Source organism: Centruroides vittatus, unplaced genomic scaffold, assembly GCF_030686945.1.
Source record: "Centruroides vittatus isolate TY-2023 unplaced genomic scaffold, ASM3068694v2 scaffold_2520, whole genome shotgun sequence".
NCBI classification, from domain to species: domain Eukaryota; kingdom Metazoa; phylum Arthropoda; class Arachnida; order Scorpiones; family Buthidae; genus Centruroides; species Centruroides vittatus.
In genome coordinates this window covers 2,875,645-2,891,180 of record NW_027122689.1, presented here as the reverse complement: position 1 = coordinate 2,891,180, position 15,536 = coordinate 2,875,645, and the positions used below count along the sequence as shown (strand labels likewise).

The following is a 15,536-nucleotide window of genomic DNA, read 5'->3' as shown; positions in this document are numbered from 1 at the left end:
TAGTAGTGGCTTGCCTATGTACAGTACATCATACTTTGCCTTTAACAACAGAGTTGTGCCGGTCATCTATCTAACACCTTTTGGGGAAAAATTTTTGAATTGAAATAACACGACTTACAGTTTGCATCAAAAGTTTGTATATAGTTAATCGGGGCCTCCCGCCTCTAAGGTTTCCACATCCGGGTCACATTCGGTAATGCAAAATTCCGATTCGGTCGGGCCGTGCCACGACATTAAACGATATTCTTAGTAATTCCGACTCCGCCCACCGTAAGAATTCCGACTCGTTTACTCGGACTACTTTCGGCAGACTTATCACGCTCGGCGACACCACTCCGTCTTTCTCCGTTTTCGCTTTGAAGACTTTTACGCTTACGACTATAACGGTCGCTCGTGCCAGATTAAATAACTTCATTTTTAAAGACGAAATTGCTATTTTAATTTTAATTTTTTATTATATTTATTTTTATTTAATTTTAACTTTATCCGCTAGTAGTTTTCCTAGTCGTCTAGCAAAGAATAATTGTTCGATAATGCTCAGAATATTCTTAGCTCTGCCCGGTAAGACGCTCGGAATTTGACGTCGTCAAACACGGCCCCGTTCTCGTCTTTCACGTATCGAACTCGGTTCTCGAGATTACGGAAAGACGGACAGAAAGACAACGGTGGGAATTTATAGGTCTAAAATTTTTCAAGTTGCAGCCCAATAAGTACAGGAAAAGGATTTGAATGCAAACACACACACACACGTATATAGAGTATTTAAGAGTTTACGCTTCAGTTTCAAGAGTTTACAGTAGTACAGGGTGAATGTAGATTTTCACGTGTACTGTCCCCATGTGTACAGTTCTAGTTATTGATCGTATGAATTTCACTCGCAATATACTGATTTTATAGCAATTGTACGATTCTTCAAATTTGTAAAGGTTTTCATTTGTTATAAAAAACGTTTATTAAAAAGCACGATTAATAACGTCGATTTTCTCGACAGCTAAACATATTTTACCACTTATAACAATTTTTTATGCATAATTAGCGAAGACCTCAAGGGTTAAAGGTCAACGACCTCCGCATAAACTATTCCGTGTACCTCACCGTTTCGTTCCTATACAAAATATTCGTAAATTTATAATTTTAAAATACATTTCTATTATTTTCGAAGCGGTTAAATATAATAAAGAAGAATGAAACTTCTATAAATACAGAAAAAAAGAAAAAGTTTCTACCGACCGACATTTCTGGATTTTATCACGTAGGCCGCCATCTTTAAAGCTCATAACCGAATACGCGATACGAACGGAACGGAACCGAAAGCGTCGTATTTCGCCAGTAAAATGTTTTATGAGTAATTTAAACTTTGTAAATAGAACTTTATCTTTTCCGATGATTAAATACGTAAATGCCAATGCATAAATTACAACGTTTAAATTCCGCAAGCAAAAAGTAACAATTATTTTTATTTAAAAGGTGAGAAAACAATAAAATCATTTCCCGAGCGAAAGTCTAAAAACGCAATTAGAAATTCGTGACAATGTTTAAGTTTCGTCGAGTTTTCGTTAATTGTATTTATACGAAACTCCGAAGGTCTACTTTCGATTTGGCTTACCCAATTGTTACGAAGGTAAGTGCAATTCGATTTGGAATTTTGCTTGCGAAGCTAATTTAAAACATTTTCGAAATGATTCGCTTAATTTCTATAAAAAATCTAGCAACGAGTTGCGTAAATTTCTCGGCTGTTATTAGACTTTATTTTAAAAATCGATCTTTAATTATTAGTCATAATAAATAAGTAAAATTATATGTGGCACCATCTATTATGAGATTCTGTCGAAAAAACTTTATATATTTTTTAATTATTATAAAATAGCAAAGGACTTAATTTTGAGGGTGGAGATGAATTTTATAAAGATCTGTAAATGCTAACAAGAAGTAAAATCTTCATTAAATCCAACCCCACGTCAGATATGACACCCGTGAAAGTCATATCTCGCGTGGAACTACAGAAAAAAGTCGTTACTGTAGTTCCACCTCGTTTCAACAGGTTATTAGAGAGGTTGCGGCCGAAGTTCAAACGTTAAACTTTACGGCAAGCAGATGTACACGTTCGACGTTTGAACTCCAAGTAAAACACGTCGCGCACTGACTAATGGGATATTGTTGAAAAATTACGGAACACGTTTAACAACGACGAATGTTACTAGCGAAGGTAAATAAACAAATTAAACTATTTTAAAGTATTTATGGGATGTTTAATAACACTAAATAATTATTTTAATTAGCGTCGTGTCTCCTACCGTTCAACAGGACGATAGGACTACCTCATACTCGTACTTTTGTTGAGGGTAGTGGCTTATGTAAATCCGAAAGCAGCTCGGAAATTATTTTTAGAAAATTTACAAACGTATTACGCTGTTGATGGTAGAAGATGCTGCGAAAGAACAAACCTACTCTTACAGAATTAAGATAAATTATTATGAACAGAAATATATGTAAATTCTATAGGCACTTCACTTCACATCACTTGCAAAAAAATTGAATTAAATAATTTCTGGATTAAAATCGTCTGTTTCTTTACAATATTATTCGTAAGTGCTTAAATAATCATTATTTTAATAGAATATGTCATAATTTTAACTCCAAACACAAAAAATGAATAAGTTTAGGCCAAACTTTTACTTGCCGTACTAGACGTAGCGAACGCCATTATCGACCTTTTAGAATTGCCAGATGGCGGCGCTCGATGCCCGACGTTCACGTTTCGGGCTGAAAACATCGGCCGTAACCCGTCTATTTGCAGGCTAGGGTGGAACGAAGGAATGAGGACAAATAAATTAACCTTAGAAAAATTAGTATTTTTTACTTTTAATGAGCACATACAAGTATATATTTGTATATATATATAGTATGTATAAGTACAAATATAATTTTGGTATTTGTGCCGAGGTCATTTATTGGACAGTGAATACTTCAATTTGATTTTTCGTAGTTTTTCGGGCATAAACATTCAGCAATTATCATATTAATTTAACAGTGTATCGCTTTTTACTTTCCCGGCCGTCGTGTATACATAACAAGGGAAAATATAGGAATGGTGTCAAATATGATCCTATGAGGTTTTTTTTTTTTTTTGAACAAATCTCTATGTTTTGAGACCCCCGAATCCAAATTAAAAAAAAGGCAAAAAATTTCGTGAATATGTGTGTATGTATTGGCATCTATTTCACTTAATACCTCAGAATGGGGTAAAGATTAAGAAACAACATTTGGCATGTTTGGCTTGTATACGAAAGGCATTGAGGCTATTAAATTTTGATGGTGAAAGGTCGAGAAGATGGAAAGATAGAGGGGGTCACATACCTCCAGTAGGGTAGGATTTAATTAAAGATTTTATTTGTTATTAACATTTACGCTTTTTTTTAAATATAAAAGTTACCCTTACCCTCAATTTTTTTTGCCATTTTATAATAATTAAAAATATAAAAAATTTTTATAACAAAATCTGATAACAGATGGCGCCACACACAATTTTAGTTTTTGCTTAATAATGTAAAAGTTTTTTTAAATAAAATTTATTTTTTAAAAATAAAGTTTATTTTTCAAATAAAAAAGCATAACATCCGGAAAAGTTACGCAACTGTCGTTGATAGATTTTTAAAAATAATTTACCAAAATAAATATTTAACAGGCGATTAGAGGTTTGTTTAGTTAAGTAACGCCAACATAAAACATATTCATAAATATACTCGGACCCAACATCCTAAGCAGTGGAAATCAATCATTGACTATGTTATCACGAAGCAAAGAACCCGAATTGGAATTTTAGATGTAAGAGCACAGAGAGGTGTTACCTCCGGCTCGGACCACTATCTGGTAAGAGCAAAACTCATTATTCCTTACAAAAGAGTAATACAGACACAGAAAGAAGAAAAAAAACGGAAATGGAAGTAATTAAAGATCTTAAATTTAATCTCGAAAGCTTAGCAGAAGAAAGTACGAGAAGATTGTTTCAGACAAGATTAGGTGAACAATTGAAAGAAAATGAATATGATAACACTATAGAATTACACGAAAATATAAAACAGCAGTACACGAAGCAGCAAATGAAGCTCTAGGACAAATCAAAGAACATGGAAAAACTTTTTTAAAAAATCTGCTGGGACAAAGAGGTAGAAAACACGATACAACAAAAAGAAGTAACTTACTTAAATTGGATGAGCACTAAAAACGAAGAGGATAGAAAAAGATATAAAGAACTTAGAAAATCAACAAAAAAATTAATTCTGGAAATGAAAACATTGGGTTGGGATAGAAATTGTAAAGAAATAGAAACATATATAGGAGGAAGAAAATGCACCTAAGCACGGAAATTCCTTTAAAATGTTAGAAATGAAAGTAATAGTAATAAAGGACAGTTTTTCAGTTAAATAATGAGAAGAATATTATAAAAATTTATTAACAGAAGATATAATTCAATTTATGACAGAAGATATAAACGTAGAAAACTATGTATTAATTCATTTAGAGACAAAACAGATTAAACAAGCGTGTAAGAAACTGAAGAATAATAGAGCGAGTGGTCCTGGTGGAATACCGACAGAACTGATAAAAAGTGAACAGAAAAATTATTTGAAAGATGTCTTAATGGATACGGCATTCCAAAAGGAAGGAAAATTGGCTTTTTGACATCTATCTATAAAAAAGGAGACAAACAAAAATGTGAGAACTATCGAGGAATTACAGTAACAGCAACATTTAGTAGATTAAATGGACGAATAATAAGAGATCTAATCGAAAAAGAATATCAAACAAAAGAAAAAGGAGAGCAGAGTGGATTCAGAACAGGCAGATCATATAGAGACAATATTTTCTGTATATAATAAAACATTTTTAGAACACGAACATTCTATTTTAATGGAAAGTTTTCATCCGGTGGGAAACATTTTCAAACCTCTAGGCTAGATCGAGAGATCTGAAAATGTTTCTATTAACACGTTAATTGTCACAAGGCATCGCTTGTGTGACTCACTAAGGACAGGAAACTCATTTGTTGTTTATAGAAGGCATATGATAATGTCTCAACATCAACACTATGGGAAACATCAAAAGAGATAAATACTAAAAACACATTTATTAAAGCAGTTAAGGAATTATATAAAAAATCCATAACGAAAATAAAAATTGGAAGAAAAATATCAGAAGGATTTATGGTATCAAAAGGACTAAGACAGGGATGTTGTATTTCACCAACTTTATTTAAGATCTACGTAGAAGGAGTATTGAAAATATCAGGGCTGTGGAGTCGTGTAAAAATCTACCGACTCCGACTTTGCCTTACCATCCGACTCCACAGCCCCGGAAAATATGGAAAAAGAAATATTGTAATATGGGAATAGATATTAACGGTGAGCCGATGTTCACATTGCAATTCGCATATGATCAGGTGGTAATGGCAGAAGATAAGGATGATCTGGAATACACGACAAGAAAAATAAAAGAGGACTATTTTAAAGGAGGTTTATATACTGGGTGGCCAACGAAAACGAAACGGCAGAGTGTTCGCGTTCGTCCAAGCAAATCGCTCGGACAGGTCGATTTTATTCTCGAGGGGACATCTTACGCAATAAAGTTTTTGCCATTCTGAATACAACAAACAACAAAAAATTTTAAAAACTCATTTATTTTGTATTAACTACACAAACATTTATTTCGAAAAAAATGTTTGTTTAGTTAATATTCAGATTCGCAAAAACTTTATTGCGTAAGATGTCCCCTCGAGAATAAAATCGACCCGTCCGAGCGATTTGCTTGGACGAACGCGAACACTCCGCCGTTTCGTTTTCGTTGGCCCACCCTGTATAAACTCGAGTAAAACAAAATATTTATGCATAGGAGAGGCTAAAACAGTCATGGAACTGGATGAAGAAGAAAAGATTGAGGGATGTGAGCATTACAATTATCTTGAAATACAAATTCATCAAGATGAAAGAGATGCATTAGAAATTAATACAAAATTAGCACAAGATTAAGAGAGCAGTTAAAAGATTAAATGGAATATGGTGGAGCAAAGAAATAACTAGATCAAGAAAAAAAAGAACATATAATGCTATTGTTAAAAGCATTCTATTATATGGAACAGAGGCACGGAGAATGACTGAGGAAGAAAAAAGAAAAGTAACGACAGTTGAATGGATGCATTGAAACGATCGGGCAGAACCTCGAAAAGAGAAAGAATAACTAACGAGAGGATCAAAGACCTAATGAGATTGAAGGAGACGGTTTTGGAAGAAATACAGAGAAAACAACTTATTTGGTTTGGACACGTGAAAAGAATGAGTGGTGAGAGACTCCCGAAAATATCAATGGAATACATTCCACAAAGAAAGAAATAGAGAGGAAGACCCGGACAAACTTGGTACGACGGAGTAAAGTTAGCGTGTAGTGAAAACGGGATCAGAGAGGAATGGTGTATGGATAGAGAGAGATTGGGAAGGATGGCGATTCCTGGATGTCGGAAGGCGACGTCAGACGCCATAAACCGAATATAGGTAGATGAAAATGTACTAATATACATATTTGAATTTATATTCTTATCCAAAACATTTTTTAATTTCCTGTAACATTTTTGTAAAATAAAATTTGTTTATTTTTAAAAAGTTTTGAAATTTTATTTTTTTTATAACAATTATATATATGTACTTAAAACATAATACAGTATATATTTTTTACGTGCAATAATAAATGTAAAATTATAATATATATATTTAACGTGTTGATAAACTGCAGCTTTATATATACTGTAAATATAATATATGTAAAGCTACAATTTACTAATACGTGAAAATACAAAATACTGTAATGATTTGCGCATTTAAGCTGGCAATATGCAATGCATTTAGTTTTTCCCGTACCAGAGGACGTTGGGAATTTAGTGTAATGGTGTTGTATGAAAGTGCCGCATCTGTATCCTAATCCGAGGGTGTCAGTTTCTAATAAAAGACCTCCCGGGAGGCATTCCCCGTGTATTGCGTTGCCTTAATCGAACAAAATCAAAAGAATAAAGGAAACATACGAAATTTTTTCCGTTATTTTAACTTTTTTGAGAGGTTCGGGGGTCTCAAAACGTGGAAATTTGTAGAAAAACTCGGAGGATCAAATTTGACACGATTCCTATAATTTCCCTCGTTACGTATTCATAACAGCCGGGAAAGTAACGAGCGAAACCGTGGACAGTCCTCGGAAATCGGGGACGTCTGGTCACTCTAATATAGGGCATTGGCTTTACTACTGTAATTTACTTGATAAGTAAGGAATAGATAAATACGAAATCACATTTTTGTAATACTGTGGAGAGGATGGGAGATAAAGGGGTGTTATGCGTCATATATCGAGAGGGATCGGACTTAAATGAATATTTTATTCCTTACCAACATTTACAAAACTCGTTTTTACCCTCAAAATTAAGCGTTTTGCCATTTTCTAATAATTAATAATATAAAAATTTTTAATGATAAAATTTCATAACAGATAGCGCCACACAATTTATTTATTAACTTAATACTGTGGTATGCTTAATAATATAAAAGTTATTTTTTAACTAAAATTTAATAACAGTCAGGAAAGTTAAGCAACTCGTTGCTGGATTTTTTAATATAAAGTTTATGATACTTATTGTAAGTTTAATATTACGGCTGGTTTCTGTTAAGTATTAGGAACTCGACGAAAACACAGAAAACTCCACGCGGCCAATCCATTGGTGGTGCGAACCCGCTGCCAACTATCATTGGTTTTATCGTAATGTGAAGTATTGTATTATAAACATTATATATTCCGACATCAATAAATAAATTTTAAAAAATTCAGCAACGAGTTGCGTAACTTTTCCGGCTGTTATGAGATTTTACTTAAAAAATAACTTTTATATTTTTAATTACAATATGATAAATAAAATTGCGTGTGGCGCCATCTGTTATGAGATTTTGTATTAAAAAATTCATATTTTTTTAGTTATTATCGAATGGTAAAAAGCTTAATTTTCAGTTAATGTGCATAGTGACGAGTATCATTAAAAAATTGTAAATGCTAATAACGTATAAGGCAGGCCTGACCAACTCAAATTGTTTCGCGGGCCACTTTGATCACGCGTAACATTACGTTGGGCCACAATTTAGGCAAACATACTTTTAAAAAAGGAAAACAAATATAAAATGAATAAGATTTTATTGTTATATCAAGAGTTCGTACTCGCACTTGCGCATTATAACGATGACACGTGCAAATTTTTATTGATTTAATTGTTTTGGTATACACATAACAAACAAAAGTTTTAATAGATATATAATATCGCTTAGCGGGCCGCACAATTTAACGCGAAGGGCCGCATGCGGCCTGCGGGCCGTGGGTTGGCCAGGCCTGGTATAAGGTTTTCATTAAGTCAGACCCTTCTCGAGATATGACAGATGCCCCCTCTGTCTTTCCACCCTTTCGACCTCGAACCACCAAAATTTAATAACATCGTGCCATTTATTATATAAGCTACCATGCCAATTTTCGTTTCTTTATCTTCACCTCTTCCTGAGATATAAAAAAAGTATAATATAATTCTTGAAAATTAGCTAAAAGTATTGATTAATAATTGTAAAAATTAACAGAAAAATTAAAATTTAATTAATTTTTTAAAAAATTATTAATTATTCCTTTAAGATTTAATATAGATTAAAGCATTTGCTACGAAAGATTAATTATAATTAAGTTTTAATCAATCAATAATCCAATTTGCTACTTATTTTTTTCTATTTTACCTTTATTTTATTCAATTTTTTTACATTTAAAAATTAATTCGTTTCATAATTGTTTGATAATTAAAATTACAAATAAATTAAAATGATTAACTCGATTAGTAACTATAAAATATTAATATACAACCAGTTGTAAACTTGACAGTTAAATGCATTATATTATAAGAATGTCCAGTAGAAAATTATAAAAAATTGTCTGAAGAAGACTTCTAAGTAATGCCCGAAGTTATTCTTAGCTTCACTCAATTTACACTTAAGAGAAATAAAAAGACAAACAAGGTTACTTGCACAATTCTTTTATATAAAACATATTTCGTCATAATAATATAATAACGGCTCTTCTAACTATACATAATGCGCAGTATATTGATCTCGGTGTCGGGTACTATACGAGCCATCATCTTAAATGGATTTTTTTGCTGCGAGGACTTAGTGTTTCGGCTTAGAAGCCACACGTAAATGCAATTTTTTACAAACTATTCCGATCTAATTCTTTAAAATAGACAATATACCAAGCACTAAACACGAATTTTTCACTCGTTCCTAACGTATTGTTTAACCGAAAACAAAAATTATTATTATTTTAACAGAAAATATACAATTAAGCGCAATTTTAGCCACACGTTTTCGTGTTGTCGATGTTTTAACACCTGTTTCAGTATCTCTACGATAAACTACATATTAATTACAATTAACAATAATTCTATTTATTCACTAGAGATAATTTTAAGTGCAGAATATTTATTTAAAGACATTAAATTAATTATTTTATAGCGTTAATGATAAAAAAAAGTTTCCAAAATATCATGTTTCGAAAAAATTTATGTACGTACTTCCTGAAAAATTTTGTTAATTAAAAAAGAAATATTTATGGAAAATTATACATTAAAATTTTACATAATAATCATTATAAAACGTTTTATAAAATAAAAGTATTATTCCATATTCTTCGCCTTTTTCATCTATCATTTTCTACAGTACATCCATCAAAATCATTACATTACCTTTAAGGATAGCAGCTGATGATAAATTTAGTACAAGTTTAATGGGTCAGATGCGAGTGGTAAATAAATGGGTTAATTATATAATTCAGCGGAAAAATAACTCTTATTTCTATTATTTTTCTTAGTAACATTTTTTAAAATTGTATATATCCATTTTATTCTAACGACTTGCCATATTTGTGCAGCTACGATGTAATTCGTAGTATATCAGTGTAAATATGAATAGATAGCTTCAGGGGCAAGAACAAAAAATCAAGTTTGGCTTACATGAACAGAACATTTATTAATAAATGAACAGAAAATATAATCATAAAAAGTTTATTTAAAATCGAAAGCAAAACAATATTTTTATTGTTTGTGATAATTTTTAAAACAATCTTCTACGCAAAGGGCTGGCTTCTCAAGACAGATTGGACAGAAATAACGCGTTTCTCGGCGTTTTTTAGCTTTGGTACAAATTCGACATGGCTTTGTCGGATGTTGTTTTTTCTGAGTAGATGGGATACTCTGTAAATAGTGGAGCTTCTGCAATTTAATTTTTTTTGAAACTGGTTGAATCTCTTCTCCAATCAACGCTTTGACGAATGCTTCTCTAAACTTTATAAGTTTTATTTTAGAAGAAGTTGCTTTTTGAAAGAATTTGTGCGCATTATGTATATATATTTCTATAATATGTAATGCAACCTTTTTGGGCCATCTAATAGTCTTTCTTAGAGCTGTGTAGTACGATAGCATTTGATCTGATCGTCAATGCCAGACATTCCATGATTATAATCTCGAATTATATTCGGTTTCATCGAACATTTTCTATTCCGATTGAACACCTCTACCATTTCAACAACGTGCATGTTTGAAATGGTAAGGACTTCTCGTTTTCTTTCCATTTACATACAGTAACAGGACCATTTTGCTGCCAAATAAACTCCCCCATCCTCACCAAAAATTTTGTCAGATTCTGAATCACTTAGATTAGTGTAGTAATCAAATTGTTTTTTAGTCAGTGGTCTTTTCTTATCCATTTTGGGATATTTATAATTTGATTATAAAAATAAATAAAAAATAACACTCTCAAAAAAGACGTAAATATGATGTGCTCGCCTCTATATCCGATTTATTACTAATGAATTTAGACGCACATCTCCGATTGGCTGTAGCGAAGTGACAGGACGAATCGTGTCTGTGCACGAATTAACTCGTAGTTTGGCTTTAGCGAAGAGCTTTCTGTTACATAAGCCAACTACGAGATAATTCGTAATACCTTTATTTTAAGAAAAACACATTCTATATGCTATTTGATTATTACTATATACTCTGATTAGAGTTTTTAATAATATAATATAATTAAATTAAGTTGGCGTTTTACAACAGAATCCTAAAAAGTCACGTGGCAGTCAACGTGTTAATTATATAATTCAGCGGAAAAATAACTCTTATTTCTATTATTTTTCTTAGTAACATTTTTTAAAATTGTATATATCCATTTTATTCTAACGAAAATTATTTAATTTGTAAATTAGAAAAATAATATCAATATTATACATATAGTTTTTAAATAAAAATAAGATTAAATGTTTACACGATATAATAATTCTATTATATCGTGTAAACATTTTATCTTATTTTTGCAAAATTGAATATAGGCAATGGAAAAAGTTTTAATGTATTTAATATTGTAATATATTTCAATAAATCTGTTTAATTTTGTATGCGAATAACTGCACATAATTAAATATATTTTACACAATAAGCAGGCATACATTTAACTGTCTAATTACATACAAAATTAATTCATTAATTTATTCATCTGTACGTAGGTAAAGTCTGAATGAGGCAAAGAATTATCACTCTCAAGTAACAAGAAATGTACGGCGACAAAGAAAAAACGAATTAAAAATACAGTAAATTGCAATTTTACAAAAATAAATCCAATATTTTTATTTTCTAGAGACTTCACACAGAAGATTCTCTAATACTTTGTGTATTGGAAAATATTTCTTCTGTTTATAAGTGAAATACAGAAATTTAGAAATAAAAATTTTATACATCTATACAATTTTTAGCTCCATAAAACAATAAAATTAAAAAAACACATATATATATATATATATTTAATAACAATATCGATTTTTCACCCTGTATGACCTATATAAAATATACCAAAATTATTAAATATGTGACGAGTTTCTCTGTTTTTTTAATATAATAAAATGGGAAAATTATTTTTTTAATCAGAAAATATACGAATTTATATGAGAAATTTTGAAAAAATGTAATAAGTTTTTTTTTTATTTAAATGGCCGCGTACAGGCGCAAATTGTCATTGCGTTAAGATTTTTGTTTTTAAATAATTTCAATTAACGGCGATTATTTCGAGAAACTTTTGCGCAAGTCAGCGCTTTATGAATCCAATAAAAAGCAATTTCCAGGCTGACACATGACAAGTGTATTTTTCCTCAGTCACCTTTCGTCGCAGGTAAGTCGTTACGATTTTTACGCCGGTTTCTTAAAAAAAATTCGATAAATAAAATAATATCGAATCGTCTAATGCATTTTCGAAGAGATTTACTCCTTTATTTTAAGTAAAAATCGTTATTAAAACGTTCCCGAAAGCAGGTAAACGTACAGAAACGGGCGTATTCCCCTTTTACCTATACATTATGAATGAATGCGGAGATGCGGGAAAATCGGTATAATGCGCCGTCTAGAATTTTATTCAAATTTTATTTATTTATTTTTATTTCTATAATTTCAACTAATTAGTGGCGGATTTAAATTTAAAAACTGCCTTCTGGATTTTATTCGATTTTAACGTTTTCTTAAATAAATAAAAATCAGACGACGGCAATAATATTAACGAAAGGGCGTTTCGCCGCCAGGTGTCGGTTTCGTCGCAACGACGTAATCAATTATTATTATATCTTTTTTTTTAGTGCAATGGCGTTACTGGAAAGGTTACCTCTAACACGGTACGTTCGTACTATTGTATGTTTTTACGCTGGTAATAATTTTTTTTTTACGCTAGGCAAATTAAATTAATTATAAATTAATAAGTAGGAAGTGACGCAAATGTCGTTACGTCGACGTATCGAGATGACATAAGGAGCGATTTTTTCATAAACATATGAAATGTTTTTTAGAAAACACATTTACGGGCGATCGATTAAAATTAATTCATTTGAGCTTAGGTGATTAATTAAAAAATTAATTTAATTTTTTTTAAAATTAAATTTATTTTTTTGACTGTTGTTATCTTATTGTGTTTAGTCGTTTGGTCAAAGCGTCAGTTGCTATGGAAACCGAAGCGCTGGTGAATGGCAGAAAGGTTTCTCCCACGAATCGCGTCGCTAATTATCAATCGACTAACGGTAATGCTTCGAAATCGGAAGTGTCACAAAATGCCAGCGAAAACAAGGAAGATAATCAACCGTATTCCGTAGAAACGTCAGAAGAAGGATTGACCACTCTCGGCGATTTATCTGGTAAGTCTCAAATTGATCTCGCCTTATCCTTTTGTCTCTCTGTGGTTCGAATTACTACTCATAGATGGCAGCAAAACAAACGTCAATTTAAATTTAACACAAGTTCACATTGTTACGTTCAAAATACTTTCGGTATTTTGCCGCTGCAATTTGCTGTATTTAATTATATACAATTTTTTTCTATATTGATTTATTATTATATTTATAGATATTGTGTATATAAATGGCGAGTGGATTAAGTTTTATTTCAATTTGATAAAAATATTGTCGTTATTTTTGTATTTTTTGACAGAAAGATTACATACAATTATACGTACTGATTTATATATGTATGCACTAGATTTATATTGTAAAACTAATAACAAGAAAATCCTTGAATTCGGGTATAAAAATAGCATTTAATTACCTATTCAATCCTTGATTAATGCATATTTGCTCATACAATGGCTTATACTTTTCAGAAACTCGCAGCCAGAAGATGAATTACTTTTTAAAGGATGATAATAATTATTTCTGTAAGTTGCTCAACCTCGACCCGTAAATGTCTTCTTATGTACAATACAAACGGCGTAATAATATGTAGAAAAATGTACACGCTACTAAGATTATCGTTATATAAATATATGCCAGCCAAGACGATTACGGGAGTTATTATTGAGCCCCTTATGATGTTATTCCTCGAAAAATATACCAAAACTAATAGAATATAAACCGACCTAACAACATCTGCACTCTATGACAAAAGATAGTATTATTAAATACACGCAACAAACAGCGTGGAATTCTTAAATTCTGACGTCACGCAACTTGTACTTTCTATTTAATGTATTAAAACATTTCTTTCTTTGCATAAATTAATACTTAGGCTTATTCTAGGATTTATCGATGTAAAGAGCATTAATAATTAATGAAATGTTAACAATAATATTAGTAATTAATGTAGTGAATACGTGAGAAAAGGCCGTTATAATAATCTACACCATTTTGAATCTTTTTGACATAATTTGTTATTTTGCCCCAAATTATATAAAATTTTCATGCTATATACTGTCATTCTATACACAAAAATTTAATTTTTCCTCCTCTTGATATAACATTTTTCTTTGTTGGCTGTGCATTGACCAATAACATTGTTAAAAGCCTGTTGAACGTCCTGCTTTTGACATCGGCGCGGAAACAATTTCAATAGACTGCTTTCAATTCGGCGATTGTTTTCTATATAATAATCCTATCAAACTTCCTGTTTTTGATTACAGCTTTGAAAGAAATTTCTTTTTCCTCCCTAAAGGTTGGAATTAATTTTAACGAGGAAAATACCTTTATTCTATTGGAGTTTTATTAATTTTTTTTTAATTAGAAAACAAAGGAATATCACTCAAATGAACTTCTTTAAATATCTCGAAAACCAATACATTATACTCAAACAATATGACAATAGTGTATCATGGTTGTTCACTGATGATACTAAACGATACTGATATTTGTTTTAAAATACCGCACGTATCAATATGCAAATCAGCAAAATATGTAAAGTTGAATCAGATATTCGACGTGTGGCACCAATTATATGGATCAATTTTATCATTAGTGTGCGTCTGACCCGCAATAAGATTGGCCTTAATGATTGAGGACGGGAAACGACATGTCAATCAACTAATTATGGCTAGCAACGATGTTCTACGTCAGAATCGATCTCCAATTCTACATTGTAGTAGAATGTTCTCTAGAATGAAACAATCCCACCGCCTGTATATTTGTAGCATGGAAGAATAAGGGCCGTCAAAGACAAATGCTCTTATTCTTCCAATATTAAGCTTACGTAACAACTCTCTCGCCATCTTGATTTGTCAGATCGTTTTCAAAGAACTGGCACCATCGAGTTAAGGCTCTATTCGAATTCGCGCCAACTGTTTTGAAGCATCCTTCTGTGTATTAGTGTAAACATTCAAAAGGTTTCAAAGAAAGGTTTATTAATGCATTCATAGATTTAAGATTATGGTTATATCTATTATTATTTAATAGTTCAATAATATTTTTTATTTTTGATAAGAGCATTGTTTACTCTGTTGTATTTGCATCGATAACAATCGACACGTCTTCACGAATCTTGTGGAGTATTTCTTATTATCACTTGTCTTATTGTCACTATGGCGAATGACTAAGTGCTTGAAATTATTTCAAAAATTTGTTATTAGCGAATCATATCTTCATGAAGTATATGTAGAGAATATCGTCGAACAAGCTTCTGTGCCAAAAAA

At 31.3% G+C, this 15,536-nt stretch overlaps 2 protein-coding genes across 2 annotated transcripts in view; one reads left to right on the top strand and one right to left on the bottom strand.

Moving 5' to 3' along the window:
- The window catches only part of Etf-QO (electron transfer flavoprotein-ubiquinone oxidoreductase), a 28,891-nt gene extending 27,513 nt beyond the window's left edge, over nt 1-1,378 (bottom strand). Inside the window, exon 1 of the mRNA XM_067285269.1 lies at nt 1,231-1,378. Within this exon, the coding sequence (XP_067141370.1) occupies nt 1,231-1,264 (34 nt within the window). The 5' untranslated portion in view covers nt 1,265-1,378. The remainder of the gene's footprint in view (nt 1-1,230) is intronic.
- An 11,485-nt stretch (nt 1,379-12,863) lies between these two features.
- LOC136987565 (H(+)/Cl(-) exchange transporter 4-like) overlaps nt 12,864-15,536 on the top strand; it is a 57,595-nt gene continuing 54,922 nt past the window's right edge. Inside the window, exons 1-2 of the mRNA XM_067285315.1 lie at nt 12,864-12,984; nt 13,064-13,278. Coding sequence (XP_067141416.1) covers nt 12,926-12,984; nt 13,064-13,278 — 274 coding nt within the window. The 5' untranslated portion in view covers nt 12,864-12,925. The remainder of the gene's footprint in view (nt 12,985-13,063; nt 13,279-15,536) is intronic.